We start from the raw sequence: 15,127 nt of genomic DNA, 5'->3' as shown, positions 1-15,127 counted from the left end.
GTCTATGCAAAGTGAAGAGAGATGTACCTCCAAACAGTGGCAACTTTCATGCCCCTTAGGCACCAATCATAGGAATGAAGGGGATACATTGGATCACCTGGAGATATCCATGTCTCCCTGTGATTTATAGAATAAGCCCTGCAGACTAGACCAACCACAGAACTTTGACACTGCTAAATTTAAGAGCAATCTGTTTCAGCCTCTGTGAGCTGGCAGATGAGTGGACTGAGAGAAAAACTTTTCATATCCATCTACCTTTTACACTGAAACATAATTTAACCTCCATACAGTATTAAAATAAACAAAGGATAGGAATGATTTGGCCAAATGCAGAACTCTGTACAAATGTCTTTTGCTTGCTTTCTCTTTACAGCTGACAATAGAAATACAAACTATTGTGTTCCTGTTTTAACCTGATAGATTGAATGCTAATATAGAAGGGGTTAGATAATTGGTTAAATTAACCCATTAAATGGGTTAGATAAATTGTGCCTTCCAAGTATTCCCTCTTTCTTAATTTAATTTGAAAAGAGAGGATAGCACATGACGTACAAAACCCAAGATGAAAACAGTAACATAAACAAACTTCAAAAATTCATTTTCATGCCTAACTTATTTTCTGACTCACCAAACTTATTCATAGTTTTGTTTCCACTGTATTTTATATTAAAAAAATCACACTTTGAATTGGGCACTTCCTGGAAGGTGGTTACTGAAAGCACCTTTATAAATACTCTTGTTGCTTGCATCCAGTTTTGGATTGAGGTGAAGATAAATGATGCCAAAAGGCACTCTACATTGCTGTCACTGAAACCAGAAGAGTCTAGCTTCCTCTTCCATGGAAGCAGTGCCTTAAAATTTAGGGCTTAAACTGCTATTTAAAAATAGTACAGTAGTGTCTGAGGCACATAAAACACGTGTATATATATGTGCATTTCTTTATATGTGCACACAGGTGCATGCAGGTGTACGGGTCACCTATAAGCTGGTCATCCTCGCATGTCTTGTGGAAATCAGGGTTGTGTAGTGGCTTGTCTGCCACTGCAGTTAGCAGCCAAGAAGTATTCTATACTAGACTTAGAGATTTCTATATCTGAAATGTATTAAAAATGCATAGAATTTATATTAAAGCATTATACAAAAAGCACCTTACATAGCAATTATTTGCACATTTTCTGAATTTTTAGAATTATATTTGACCATCTAGTACAAGTCAGCAACTTTATTTTCTATGTAACGGAATGATCCCAGGTACCATTTAATCTGGAGCCTTGCTGAGGAGACCAGATGGAGTAACAGCAATTTTGGTGATCATTGCAGAAGCTCTGACTGGAAGGGGTGGTTGAGAGAGAAAGCACTTGTGCTTGGACACGTGTACCAAATTAAATTACATGACACTTCCTTGGCAATACGCCAGGTAGCAACCCAAGAGACACCACAGTGCCTGGAGTAAGGACTCATTAAGATCATTTAAAATAGGGCTGCCTTACGACATGCTAGGAACTCAAACATGACATTGAAAGCATAACCTAACTGGCCTGGTGCCGGGCAGGGCACACTGCCTGGTGAAAAGCTCTGAGAGAAACCAAGCTCATCATGAGCAGGTGGGCTCACAGCACCTACCTCACCATGGCCTTCACCTCTGCACAGGTAACCAGACACAAAGCAGAGGGGGCCTGAGTCACAAACCACAGCACCGCAATAATTTGGCACCCTGGAGGGAAGGGATCCCTCCAGAAGGACCCTGACACACTTGAGAGGTGGGCTGGTGTGAATCTCATGAAGCTCAACAAAGTGTGAGGCCCTGCACCTGGATTGTGGCAATCCCAGACACACCTGCATTGGGAAGAGAAGTGACTGAGAGCCAGACTGTGGAGAAGGACTTAGGTGTGATGGCTGAGGAAAAACTCAGCATGAGCTAGCAGTGTGTGCTCACAGCCCAGAAAAACAATGGAGTCCTGGGCTGTGTCAAAAGGAATGTGGCCAGCAGGGTTAGGGTGGTGATTTCCCCCTCTACCCTGCTCTCCTGACATCCCACCTGGAGTACTGTGCACAATTACGGTGTGCCCAGCACAAGGAGGACATGAAAGTTTTGAAGCAAGTCCAGACTAGAGCTTCTCCCCTAGGAATGATGAGAAAGCTGGGACTGTTCAGCCTGAAGAGACGGCTTCATGGAGACCTCATGGCAACATGCCAGTATCTGAAGGGGCCGACAGGGTACCTGGAGAGACAACAGGTCGTTGAGAGAGGACCAGGAGTAATGGGTACAAACTGAAAGAAGGGAAATTTATGTTAGACATCCTGAACTGCAAGGACGGTGAGACACCGGAACAGGTTGCCCAGAGATGCCGTGGATGCCCCATCCCTGGCATCGTTCAAGGCCAGGTTGGATGGAGCTTTGAGCAACCTGGCCTAGTGCTAGGGATCCCTACCCACAGCAGGGGGTTCATGACCTTTAAGGGCCCTTCCAACGCTCATAACTCCACGATTCTCCCAGCCCGGCACAAGCCCCCAGCCCCGCTGCCCGCCAGGCCCGCGGGCCCGCCCCACGCCGGGGCTCGGGCAGGCGCAGCCGGCGGCCCCGCCCCCGCCGCGCCGCTTCCCCCGGTTCCCGCCCCCGCCGCCCTCCGCGCGCGCTGCTTCCGGCGGCGCCCGGCGCGGCGGCGGCTCCGGCGGCCAGGGCGGCTCCGCCCTCCGGACGGGGTAGGGTGGCGGCGGCGGCGGCGGCGGCGCCGGGCGGGCGCGGTGGGGCTGCAGCGCCGGGCCCTGCAGCAGCCCCGGTGCGGGGCCGGCCCTGCGCGGCGGGTGCGGGCGGCCGCGGGTGTGCGCTCCCCGGCCGCCCAGGGCAGGCTGGCGGGGCCGGGCCTGGCCGGGCCGGTGTGCTGTCGGGAGGGGACGCGGAAGGCAGCGGCGCACCGGGCAGTCCCGCCCGCCTCTGGCCGCCGCTGTCCCTGGGCCTCGGCGGGAGCTGCCCCCCGGGGAAGGGAGCTGCCCCTGTCGGTAGAGAGCGCGGGCCCCGAGCAGTGGGAAGGGGAAGGGTTGGGATGGGATGGAGCAGGGAGGAGGGGAGCAGCAGCGCTGGGACCAGACAAAGCGGGCAGGGCTGCGCACGGGGTGTGCTCCTCTCCCCTGCGGTGTTACACACTTACACGGCTTCACCCACTCGCCCGACCACACCACGGCAGAAAGCAGGATAGGGGCTGAACTAGCAGTACTATTTTATTTTATTTTATTTTTTAGGTGTGTACTTTGGGGTGCTTCACTTCTTGTGGATTGTTATTTGCTATTTATCAGCTTGTCAGTGCAGGCTGGCAAATGGACATTCCTGGATGTGAGCGGACATGATTAGGACGAGAGAACACGGTCTTAAGCTGTGCCAGGGGAGAATTAGGTTGGCCAGGAGGAAGAATTCATGGAAGGGGTGACTAGACACTGGAATGGGCTGCCCAGGGAGGTGATGGAGTCACTGTCCTTGGAGGTGTGTAAGGAAGCATGGCACTTAGTGCCATGGTCTGGATGACATGGTGGTTTTAGGTCATAGGTTGAACTTGATGATCTCAGAGGCCTTTCCCAACCCAACTGATTCAGTAATTCTGTGACAGTGGGAGGTAACAACTGCATGGCCTAATAGCTGTGCTCTGTGCAGTGAGGAAACAGCTGGCCAGCAAGTAAATGCTATACATGATATGCCTGCATGGAGAGGCAGTATGATATCTCAAGAGAGGTGAAAATACAAATAAGACAAATGCACGCAAATTCCTTTTTAAAAGTAGCATGGGGAATTTGTAATTTTTAATTTTTTTTTTTTTTTTACATGAAGAGGAAGGGTAGTTGGTCAGAATGAAGTGGTATCATGCTGGTAAATTTAAGCTGTTAATAGAAAGGTCTACCTGATGATTTACTCATGTTGAGAAACAATTTCTGTTATCTAGGAAAGCAGCCTCCATAAGACAGGGGCCACTTAGAATGTGTAATAGGTGCCGAAGGAACTTTTATCTCCATTGTATCTCAGTGCTAAACCACATGATTAGTCTGGTCCTAGCAGGAATGCAATCAGTGAACTAATCTGAAATTCTTGGATATTGCATGTTCTGGTGCTCATAAAGGCAACACAAGATTTTAGATAGATAAAATTGCCATATATTCCATATTTTTCAAACAGTAAAGTTATTGGTTAGATATTGTAAAATGGCATGTTTTAGTGCCAGAATGCATTTTGGGAAGAAACACAGCAAATGGGCCATGAGTTTAAAGTATGCTGTAAGAGCTTATTAATTGTAAATTAATAATGGCTTCTGCTTTCAACAAGTTGAATGTAGATGTTGGTATAATCTAGGTAATTAACAGCAAGAGATGCTAACCTGTGGTAAAAGTACTCTGTTTTAGACTGTCATGTATTCCCTCTGTGCATTAGTGTACAAAGATAATTAAGAGATTTCCCATTTACTGTCTTTTATCTAAGACACACGTATTAAATTGCATTAATCTTTCTTCAGAGATCATACAATCCATTGTTTTTGTCATTTATACATTCTTTGTAATTTGTCAATGTTGCTGTTTCTTTTATAGTCAAATGAAAGAAAACCACTCACTGGTCCCAAATGTGAGATTAGCAGAGCTGGTGTAAACAGAAATTATTACTTCACTGGCTTTAAAAATCAAACCCGGTGTATGCATGACTTGCATGTACAACATTTGCTTCTCTTGAAATAGTATGAACTCTTGCCTATCATGTGCTTTTCCAGGGATGGCTCAGGGATGAGGGATGAAATGTGCCATATTTCTTTTTTTTTCCCCCCTTAAATCTAGTATCTGTTACTTGTTGTGTTTTCACACACATCCTTAATTTCACAGCCCCTTGAAATCTCAAGTATTTTTCTGTGTACTTCCCACCTTCTCTCAGCAGTCTGGTTGGTGAATAACTCTGTCCTGTTTCTGCTTGTGTGGGATAAAATGGTGGTTCTTGAGGAGTTGCATTTGCCAAACACCAAAATGAATAGGTAGAATAATAGAATATCCTAAGTTGGAAGGGACCCATGAGATCCCTGAGTCTAGTGTCTGCACAGGACACTCCCTGCAATCACACCATGTTCCTGAGAGCATTGTTCAAATGCTTCTTGAACTTGGACAGGATTGGTGCTGTCACTGCTTCTCTGGAGAGCCTGCTCCAGTGCCCAGTCATCCTCTGGGTGAAAAACATTGTCCTCATACCCAGCCTAAACCTGCCCTGACTCTGCTTCATGTTGTTTTTTCAAGTACAGTAATCATTAATTGGATGGGTTGCTTCAAAGCTGGAAAATAGATTTGTATACAAAAACTCCCTGTAAGAAGAGGCAAAATAGACTGAAGAGATCTAGTGCTTTTGAATACTTTAGCTTAATTAGTGCCTTTTCCCATGAAATCTGTACAGAAGCTGTAAAACATTTTGGTTTATCAAGGTTTGCTTGGAAGAAGGAAATAGTGAATGACAGCCTTAGAAGCCTTTCTGTATCTATAGCATGAAGAGAAGAAGGGTTATTCAGATTAGAAAAGGGGAGCTTGCCCATATAATTGAAGTACTTACCAGTTAAATAATAATTGGGTAGGAGATATTGTAAATAATGAGATGGACTCTAATGTATTTTGAAATAAAAATCGATTAAAAAGTTTTATTCCAGGTCTAGTCCAGAGTGGTTTTCTGGAGTCCTGTCTGTCTTGTAAAAGTAGAAATAACATTTTGGTAGTCCTTTGAGCTGGTCTGACTTGGGACCTGTGCAATCTTGCTCCCCTCTTAAGCCAGCACTGACACAAGAGGGTCTGGGGAGAAGAGCAGACTAAAACTACACATGCTTGCAGGAGTGTTTCATGTCTGGCTGGGCAAGCCTCAGGACTCATCTGGCTCCCTAGCAGTGCCAGCTGGAAAGGTGTCTGTGAAGTAGAGAGGGATGGGCTGCGTGGAGCACAAGATGGATTTTATCCTCTTTGGGAGGAGGATAAAAAGACGCACTTGTAAGAAGCCTTTATTAGGCTTTAGTTTGGCATAATTATGCCTGTACAAAAAAAAAAAAAAAAATAATAATATACAGTGGGCCAAAGACCCAGCCAGAGATCAGAAGGCATAGCTGCATGGGCCAAAGCGGATCTCTTTAAAATAATCAAGAAATTTGAGGGAGGGGGGAGCTTTCAACACAAACTTTGCATGTACATGAGCTCCGGAGCTGTTATCTTGATGCTTTGCATAGACCTGAGTCTGCATTTTATCTTTTTTTTGCAAAGTTGAATCCTTTTAATTAGAAATCAGCATGACTTCTGGTAGTTCCTGAAAAAAATCTCTTTGTATCATCTGCCCCGACTGATCTGAGTTTAATGTAATTCTTTCACTAGCTTATTATCCTTTAACCTCTGGAGCAATTTTTCATTTGTCTTTTAACTCCACACAATTCTTAATGCTTCTTTTGAAATGCCAGAAGAAGAATTCCTATTTGTATTGTAGTCCTTATGGTTATTTAATCCTCCTTTTATAATAATTTTGTCTTACTTGTTATAAACTATTATATCTGATGTTGTTCTTAACTCTTTAAAACTAATTTGCCCTCACTTCTATTGTTTAGGCTAATAAGTTTTCATTAAAGCTTTCTGTTCCTACTTACTTACTTTTGACCCTGTTGACCAATGTCAACAAAAATTGTGTCAGTGTCAATGATTTCAAATTTTTACAGGTTTTATGAAAACATCAAGTTGCTAGAGGGAGAATGACCCAAATTAACATTCAGTTTGGAGTTGTTTCTTTTTCTTTTTTTTTTTTTTTCCCTTTCTTTTGAGGAGGAGAGGTTCAGGGTTGTGCTACTTTTTTTTTCCAGTGTCTTTTCTGAAAAGTGGCTCAGGTTGTTCGTGGGAAACGTGACGTTATTGGTTGTTGGCTTTCAGGGGAGCTTGAAGTAAATTTGGCATATTGTCTTAATGCATTCCCTTCTTCACTGAGTATCAGGAGTAATTCATGTTGTTGACAGCTACATCAACATGTGAAACCAAACAAAAAGCCAATAATAGAAGAGGCAAGAAAGTGAGAATTGAGCGCTTCATTAGTAAATTTTCTTTCTGTCTGAGCAAAATGGGCAAACAGTTCAGCCTGCCCTTATCTGTTACCACAAGTTCCTGCAAAAGAGAGCTGTTTGTACATCTCTGTGTGTTTGTGAGTTTGGGAACAAGCAACTGACCCAGAAAACACACACTCTGGATCTGTGTAGAGACGTGAATAAGTTCCCATTTGTTTAATTGCTTACCCTACTTTAAACTTATGTTTCCAAAAATGCTGTAGTAGGGTCTCACTTGTACCCACAGCAAACATTAAATTCGTGGTTTATGTGCCTGTTAGTTGTTACTTGAGGTGTCTTCTGCAATAGAGGGGTCACATCTGTTGATTCAGAGATTACCACAGTGTGTATCCTGTGGTAAACTAAGCGGCAGCTCCAGCATGGGCTGTTGAAGAAACATTTATTCTATTTTGAGACGTGCTTAGTCATTCCTGTTTTGGCCTCTAACAGTCTACAGGCATTGCTCCTTATTCTCTCTTATAAAGCTGATGGACAAGTTAATGAGAGGGCCAGTTTGTGAGAAACAGTTTGTGGTGCTGGAGGATGTGAATTCATAGCCCGAGTGTGTTGTGTAGTGCCAGCAGAAATTGGAGAATACACTGCACATTTCGTTGTGTGTTGGTAAAACTCACAGTTTACATCACACAGGTATGGAGCAGCTGCTCAATATGGGACAGCCATATGTAATAGGATCTTTATTAGTAGGGAATATGATACAGTCCTCCTGTGTCCTGTAGAGAACATTCAGCTATAAATGTTTCTTCACAGTTGTAAACAGAAAACTTTAGTAGAGTAATTTATCTTTAATTTAGCTTTTTATTATTGTTAAACCTGCTTATTTGATTTTTTTACTTGTCTTGGTGCAAGCTGTGTAAAGCACATTGGTATCTTTAATTAATAGTATATTTTGTGTTGGGTTTTTTACAGTATGTAAATCTAGTGTTTAACTGAATTGTAAATTTAATGAAAATATATTCTCTTATCAGAATTAAAATGCTTTCTATGGAGACTTCTGCTTCTGATGCCAGGACTCTTTTGAAGACCTCGTTTGTTGCATGGTTTAAAGGAAGATGATGTTGTTAGTGAATACTGAGCATCCTTCAGGAGGCTGATGACTCTTCTGTCATTGGTGTGTGCTGTCATGGACAACTTCAAATGGTAATGGTATTTTTGTGACTCTTATTTCAGATTAGCACTCTGATAGAGGAAGCAGTGGCTTAAGTTTAGATTAACAGCCCAAAAGCTCGTTCTTTTCACTCTTAAAACCATTTACACTGTTTTTTAAAGAAAGTAAAACCATTCACTATGGTTTTAAGCAGCTGTATCTTTACAATGGGAAGGTCTGTTTTCAGGTATGCTTTCACAGTTGTTTACAGCGTGAACCAAATTTCATTTCATAGTTGAATTCATTTCCCTGAGTCTGTGCAAGTTTTTTTCTTGTAATAAATCCCTAAAGATAATGTTTATTTTGACCATTAGTTTTTTTTGTTGCTTGAGGGCTGGTTTTGGCTAATGTTTCTTCATAGTCTTCTCTTTTTTTAAATGAAAAATAAACAGGAAGTAAGGTAAAAAGCAAATGGGAAGCTGCACTTAGTAGTTTCCAACTAGACAATTGTCTTCCAATAAAATACAATAATTTATTAATATTTTAGTAGCAGTACTTTGTTTAAGATGATATTCAAAACAGCACAACTTGCTTTCTAATAATGCTGTATCTGCTCACTGTGTTTATTCATTCTGTTTTATCAGCTCTTTTTCAAAACACCACAGGCAGTTAATGCAACTTACAAAGGACTCCTGACTTTTTGCATCTTCCTAAGTCCCATCTAAATGTCACCAGTGTTTCCCATGTTAACAGTTCTGAGCATGTTTTACTACATGTGCCTTCGGCGCCGAGCTAGGACAGCGACGAGAGGGGAAATGAACAGTCGCAGGGCTATTGAGTCCAACACCCGAGCCTTACCTATCAATGTTGAAATAGTTCAGTATGCCAAAGAAGTGCTGGATTTCAGCTCTCACTACGGCAGTGAGAACAGCATGTCGTACACCATGTGGAATTTGGCGGGTATTCCCAACGTGTACCCTAGTTCTGGTGACTTCACCCAGACTGCTGTCTTCCGAACTTACGGGACCTGGTGGGATCGTTGCCCGAGCGCTCGGCTGCCTTTCAGGAGGACACCATCCACCTTCTGTAGCCAAGACTATGTGGAACTTGCTTTTGAAGAGCCAGTTTATCCCACTGCAGTGCACATTCTGGAAACCTATCATCCTGGAGCTGTAGTCAGGATTTTGGCATGCTCTGCAAATCCTTACTCACAAAATCCACCAGCTGAAGTAAGGTAATTTTTTTCTTCTTTATGCTTTCCTATAAGATGTTAAATGCTACAAATAGGGCTGTTTAGTGAACTTCCTAGTATTTATCAGTTTTGTATCTGGCCCACTAAAATTTTCTTTATTTCTTCATGTTGTTAAAACTATGGTGAAGTTTGATAGCAACTTCAGAGATGTAGATGTTTTGTAGGAATGAATGCATCTCCTAATAGCAAATTTAATTTGTGTAATGATAGTTTTGGTGTTGGAATTTTTATGGGCAATAATTACTATGGCCGTATAAAACACTACTTTTGAAATGGTAGGTCTGAGCTCTTCCTCCAGTAAGAAGAGGAAATTGTGTAAAAGAGGTTGAGGATTCATGGCTGCTGTATCATCCTCTTCAAGTAGCCATGGACTCTTTCTTCTGTGTATACTTTAGTTGCATGTATAGTACAATTAGGCACTGTAACTATTCATATGGAAATGAAGCTGAACAGTCAGAAGCACAGAACAGTCAGACAAAAGGTGATGCTGTTTGTTTAATCTTTATTTTTGGTCTGGTCAAAGGGTGTGAGCTGCACTTGTTTTTATACTCATTTCAGCTAAAAGAAGCAGATTTGATCCTGTTGGTTTTCCATATATTAGGAAGTCTTGATGAAATTCCAGTTGCAGGATCAGGAGTGTGGTAACTTGGGAAATGTAAGATAGTAAAGAAAAACACTGTGTGTGAGGTGAGAAGCTCTTAGTGAGGAGGTGAGGTAATAGGAATGGAAGGAGAAAGTGAACAGGTCAAAGCATGTAATGATGAAAAACATTGGGAAAAGCCATCAGTATATGCAACTGAAGTATCCCATATCAAAAAGAGATTTAATTATACCAAAAATATAAAGGAAGGGAGAGCTGATAGAAGAAATACTTAAAAAAATGTGTCCTATAAAGATTAGTTTGCCATAAAATACTATATTGCTATGATATACACACTTTGGTGATATAAGCAGTGCTAGTGTGGATGTTGTATGACTTTTTACTGACTTGTCTTTTACAGATGCCACTAAAAAGTATATTTTTAGGTCTAACTTCTTATCCCTTGTTTCCTAATACTAGGCTATTGATGTTCATTCAAAAACCATTGGAAAATTGGGTGTTGTGGTTTATATTCAGAATTCCCAGTTAATATATTTTGTATGATTCTGTCATCTACTGTGGTTAAGTGCAATTGCTTTTTTACTGGTCTAATGAGAATATGTTATATATCTCTAAAGTAAACATCTGAATTCAAGAGATAGGTCAAAGTAATAATAATAGGCCACCTAACTTTAGAAGTATGAGTGCTTTTGGCACTGTAATACAGAACATATTTACAGAATGGTATGTGGTGAAAGCAGCTTTAAGACTTCCAAATTCAGAACCTAATGTGGAAAGACTTCTGGGCAATTACTCTGTGAACTTTCATTTTAGTTTTTTATTTTATGATGTAGATTTTATTTCTTTATGGTGGACCACAGAATGGAGGAAAGCTCAAAAATAGTTAACTGAAGGACCTGTTTAATTAGGTACACAGAAAAAAAACTGTTTAGAGAGCTAAAAGGAGATGGAAGTGAAAACAGTAATATAAAACTTTGGGGTATGTGGTTTATGACTTCTCTTGAAGTGTGGTTAGAGTGAGAGCTCAGATGCCCTTCTTCATAATAAAATATGAAGTTTCTGTAGGATCTTGCTTTTTAATTTGTGGGCAAGAATACCTCCTGTCCTGCCTGCATAGGCTAACATTTCTGGTTGGAAAAAGGTTGTCTCAGGCATCCTTGGAAGGAGTTGTCTGTGCTGCCTCTTCAATTCTTGTTAGTCTTGGTGCTAGAGAAGTGTTAGAGACCCTTTTTTTCTGTTTGTTTGGCTTTCCTCAGCAGGACTTTTCGGAGCTGCAGATTTGGTTTGTCTCTTTACTTCTGAAGGAGGCACATGTCTTATATATGGTGTTTTGAAGGAAAGATGAAGGAACCCTTTCTCCACATGAGGGACACAATATTTTTTCTCTGTTCATTTGCTCACCTTTATGAGGAGAATCTGAAGAGTTGCAAGAGTTCAGAATTTTTTCTGCTTCTGTTCTTGATCTCTTGTTTTCACTTCCAAAAATTCTCTGAAATATCAGCAAAGAATTCTTTTTTTGAAGATGGAATGCTGCTATAATCTCAGGTGATTCCTTGTTTAACTGATGTTGGTCTTGAAGCACTGCCATACTATTTTCTTCAGTTAAAAAAGGCCATGACCTACTTACTCGAAAGGCACTTTTAGCCTTGTTTTCCTCTTCTGACTATTTTGATACTTGTTTTTTTGATTCTTGGTTTATCACCAATGAAGCTTTTTAGTGCTGCTTTGTTTTATCAGCTGACGCTGTTTCTGAACAGCAGTGTAGAAAGGGCAGGTCATTAGGAAAGTTCTTTTTCACCAGTTCCTGCTTTTGATATACAAAGAAGGCCAAACTATTGATGAAGTCAAAACTGCTGAGAGGAAAAAGTCTGGTCAGTCTTGCTTAAATGCTGTGTTTAGTGGATTATACTGCTCCAACTAGGTGATATTTTTTCTTTTTGGGTAGTATTTAAAAATCAGCTCATCCAAAACTTTGCTGTGTACAAAAACCTGTAGGCTACATGAGTCTTTGTGAGGGGCTAGTGTATCACAGCTCCAGAGAATTTTATACATTTTTGTTAAAAAATAGCTGACATACACATAGTTGGTCAATGTATTACTCACTTTGTGCTTCAGTTGCATGAAAGAACAGCTCACAGGTGTTCAGAAAATGAATGGTCTTTGGTCACGTTCCTTTGTTGCTAGTGTACTGATACTTGCCTTGCAGCTTTGTATGATGTGTCTTTATCTAAAGGTGAGCTTTATTCACTGATTTTAGAGGTGGGGTCAGATCTTCATTGAATGGGAATAAGCATTTACTTCCCAGAGGTATGTAACTGTTTCAAGGTAATCCTCATGCTTAAAACAGGACAGTTAGTTTGAAGTTTTTTTCATTATGGTTTAACCAGCATCCAGCAACTGGAGGATTCTCTGTCCTCTCATATCTTTTGCTGCTTTAAACACAGAAGGCATTACATCACTTTTCTCCAAATAAAACAATTTTAAAAAATAATAAATATCAGAGAAATGCTGTTCTAACACATGGAAACCTTTTGTGCTTTTCATTTGTACCTCTAATACCTTGACTGGTGAGAAGTGTAGTAGTTCCTTATCCTATACTAACATTCCATGTGCAGATTTGTTATTAATTACCTGAGTGCAGAAAGCCCAAGAAAATATTAATGGTCTGAGATTAGGGAAATGTTGTAACATAAAGTCTCAGTTTTTATGTAATGAAGAATTCAATCTGTATTTTTGTGTTGTGTTATGATTATTATATTAGTGTGGCCCTGGGACTTTGTACTGTAATGCACATTCTGTCTTGTAGGGCTTGGTGACAACGCTGAGTTGTCACCAAGCTTCGTCCACTGGAAGAGGCAGAGCTGTACACATGTGTGGTGGGTACAAATGTAGCATGAGCTGAACCCAACCAAGAGAGTTTTCTTTGTTTTTCATAGTGTTTTAGATTGATGGGTAAGCTACAGCTAGTTTCTCTGATAAAAAAAAAAATTGTTTCGCTGTTTTTTTCCTCCTTTTTTACCCAGAAGGCTTACTCTTCCCTAATCTTCAGTGTCAGCTCTTTTTTTACATTTTGATATTCTTAATGGTTAGCTGTTGTTAGTCTTTGTTTAAATGAGAGTTAGCAAGTCATAAATAACTTTTTCATAAGTTTTTCAACTTTTCCCTTTTGTAAAAATAACTTTGGTTTTTAAGTTTGGAATATAAAACAAAAAATTGGTGCCTATTCTTCTCTTGTGGTCTTTTTAAATTTAATTTGATTGTTGTTTTTATATCATATTTGTTATAATGACACTGTATATTCATGTGCTTTTGTAAAAGCTCAAAATCAGAGATTCCTAACTAGTCTGTGACTGTACTTGGGGTGATATGTTCTTCCTGCTATGCAGTGATTGCTTCTTCAGAAGAGATTATCTTGTGATTATTTTTTTCTTGTTTTTCTGCAGATAAGGTGTGACACTTATTAGGTTTTTTCTCAAAGATGAGATACCATGATCATTTGTCTGGGACCACTTCCATTCTGCCTTGTGTATTCCTGTTGTTTATTTCTACTTAATTTGTTTAATTTCATGTCATTTAGAATTTTGCTAGAAAATTGAGCATGGCTCAGTATTTCCAAGCTTAACTGTATTTGTTGTATGCAAAGTTTCTTTCTGTTTCTGAAAGCCTTAAAGCCTGTAGAGGCAGAAGCTGCTACAAACCAGAGGAGCAGGCTAAGAAAGATGGACAAAATAAAAGGCTCCCTCTCCTTCCAATGGGAAATTTATTGTATTTAAGCAGCCTGAACAGGGATCAAAATGTTTGATGGAACCTCTCTTCCTCCCCTTTTAAAAAAAGGGTGTGAAACCAGAAAGGCAGTGTACTGAATGTAAAATATTATGAGTTCTTACTTGTAGAGAGTGGCATTCAGATGGTTCTTTCACTCTACCTTTTATTCCCTGAGAATCTTAGATGAAAACACCCAAAACACTGCTGATACCATCAACACATTAGAGTGTGATAAGGAACCTTCAGGCCTGTATCTCACCTGTGTGTAACACACAAGTTCTAGACATTTGCATCCTTACTTAAAACTTGTTTTGACATCTTCAGGCAAGCAGCTTTTTCTTGTTCAGATGCCTGTCATAGAAAAAATGAATTCTGGGCTTCTGGAATACAGTCATCTTTGAGAAACTCCTAAAAAAGCGGAGCAGTTACTTGAAGTACTTTTGCTATTTTAAATGTCCTGAGCAATGTTGGAGTCCTGTCTGCTGTCTCTGGTATTTCAGAATTATACTCTTGATAGAAATGAAAATTTGCTTTGTATTTTCCTGTAGTAATTTGACTGCTGTGAACTCTGCTTATCAGCTTAATCTGAATGATTCTTAAATTGTGCTCATGATATTCCCGGTTTTCCCTGCCTTTTGTGTTTGAGCTCCCAGCTGAGGTCAGAGGTACACTTTCCAGGTTGGAACTAGTGTGCTGAAGCATCTCTGGCATGTTTGCAGGCAGGAGATGTTTTCTTGTGGTTAATCTACGGATTTTTGCTGTGCAGTTGCTTGGCTAAGAGTAGCATGTGATTCTAATGGTTGCAGAAGTTGGATTTTCATTAAAGGTGTCATTATATTTCCTGAGATTCCTTATGTTCTCCTTGTTGGTCTATCTGGAGCTCTCTCTTCTGTTGGCTTTTAATTCAGCTATTAGTTTCTTGAGGCAAGGCATTTATTGGATTGCTTATAGTGCTTTTTTACTTTCTACGCCTATCTCAATTTGACAAAACTTCAGCAATTGCAGGCAAAGTCTAATCTTGTATTGATGGAGAGAAATCTGATTACTTTTCCTAGAAGCCCCTTTTCCAAAGACTCTCTCTTATTACATATATTTCTTCAAAAAGTAACCAGGTCTGCTCAAGCATCATTTTAAGCATTAAAAACCTTTCCAACAGCATTAGGTCAACAAAAAAATTAGGCAAACTTTAAATGTGTGCTATCCTTTGACACAGATCTTAAAAGTTTGATTATCAGCCTAGAAATCACCAGACTGTATTTTCCTTCATGGTGCAGGAAGACAAATGAGTTGTTTGTTTTTTTTTTTATTTTTAATCTTTTACCACATAGGTG

At 40.4% G+C, this 15,127-nt stretch overlaps 1 protein-coding gene across 1 annotated transcript in view; it reads left to right on the top strand.

Moving 5' to 3' along the window:
- The first annotated feature begins 2,625 nt into the window (after positions 1-2,625).
- FBXL4 (F-box and leucine rich repeat protein 4) overlaps positions 2,626-15,127 on the top strand; it is a 52,439-nt gene continuing 39,937 nt past the window's right edge. Inside the window, exons 1-3 of the mRNA XM_056487675.1 lie at positions 2,626-2,703; positions 8,060-8,231; positions 8,823-9,412. Of these exons, the coding sequence (XP_056343650.1) occupies positions 8,904-9,412 (509 nt within the window). The 5' untranslated portion in view covers positions 2,626-2,703; positions 8,060-8,231; positions 8,823-8,903. The remainder of the gene's footprint in view (positions 2,704-8,059; positions 8,232-8,822; positions 9,413-15,127) is intronic.

This window comes from Oenanthe melanoleuca, chromosome 3 (assembly GCF_029582105.1).
Source record: "Oenanthe melanoleuca isolate GR-GAL-2019-014 chromosome 3, OMel1.0, whole genome shotgun sequence".
Taxonomy (NCBI): Eukaryota; Metazoa; Chordata; class Aves; order Passeriformes; family Muscicapidae; genus Oenanthe; species Oenanthe melanoleuca.
The sequence above is the reverse complement of the archived record's forward strand: the minus strand, read 5'-3'. Positions and strand labels throughout refer to the sequence as shown.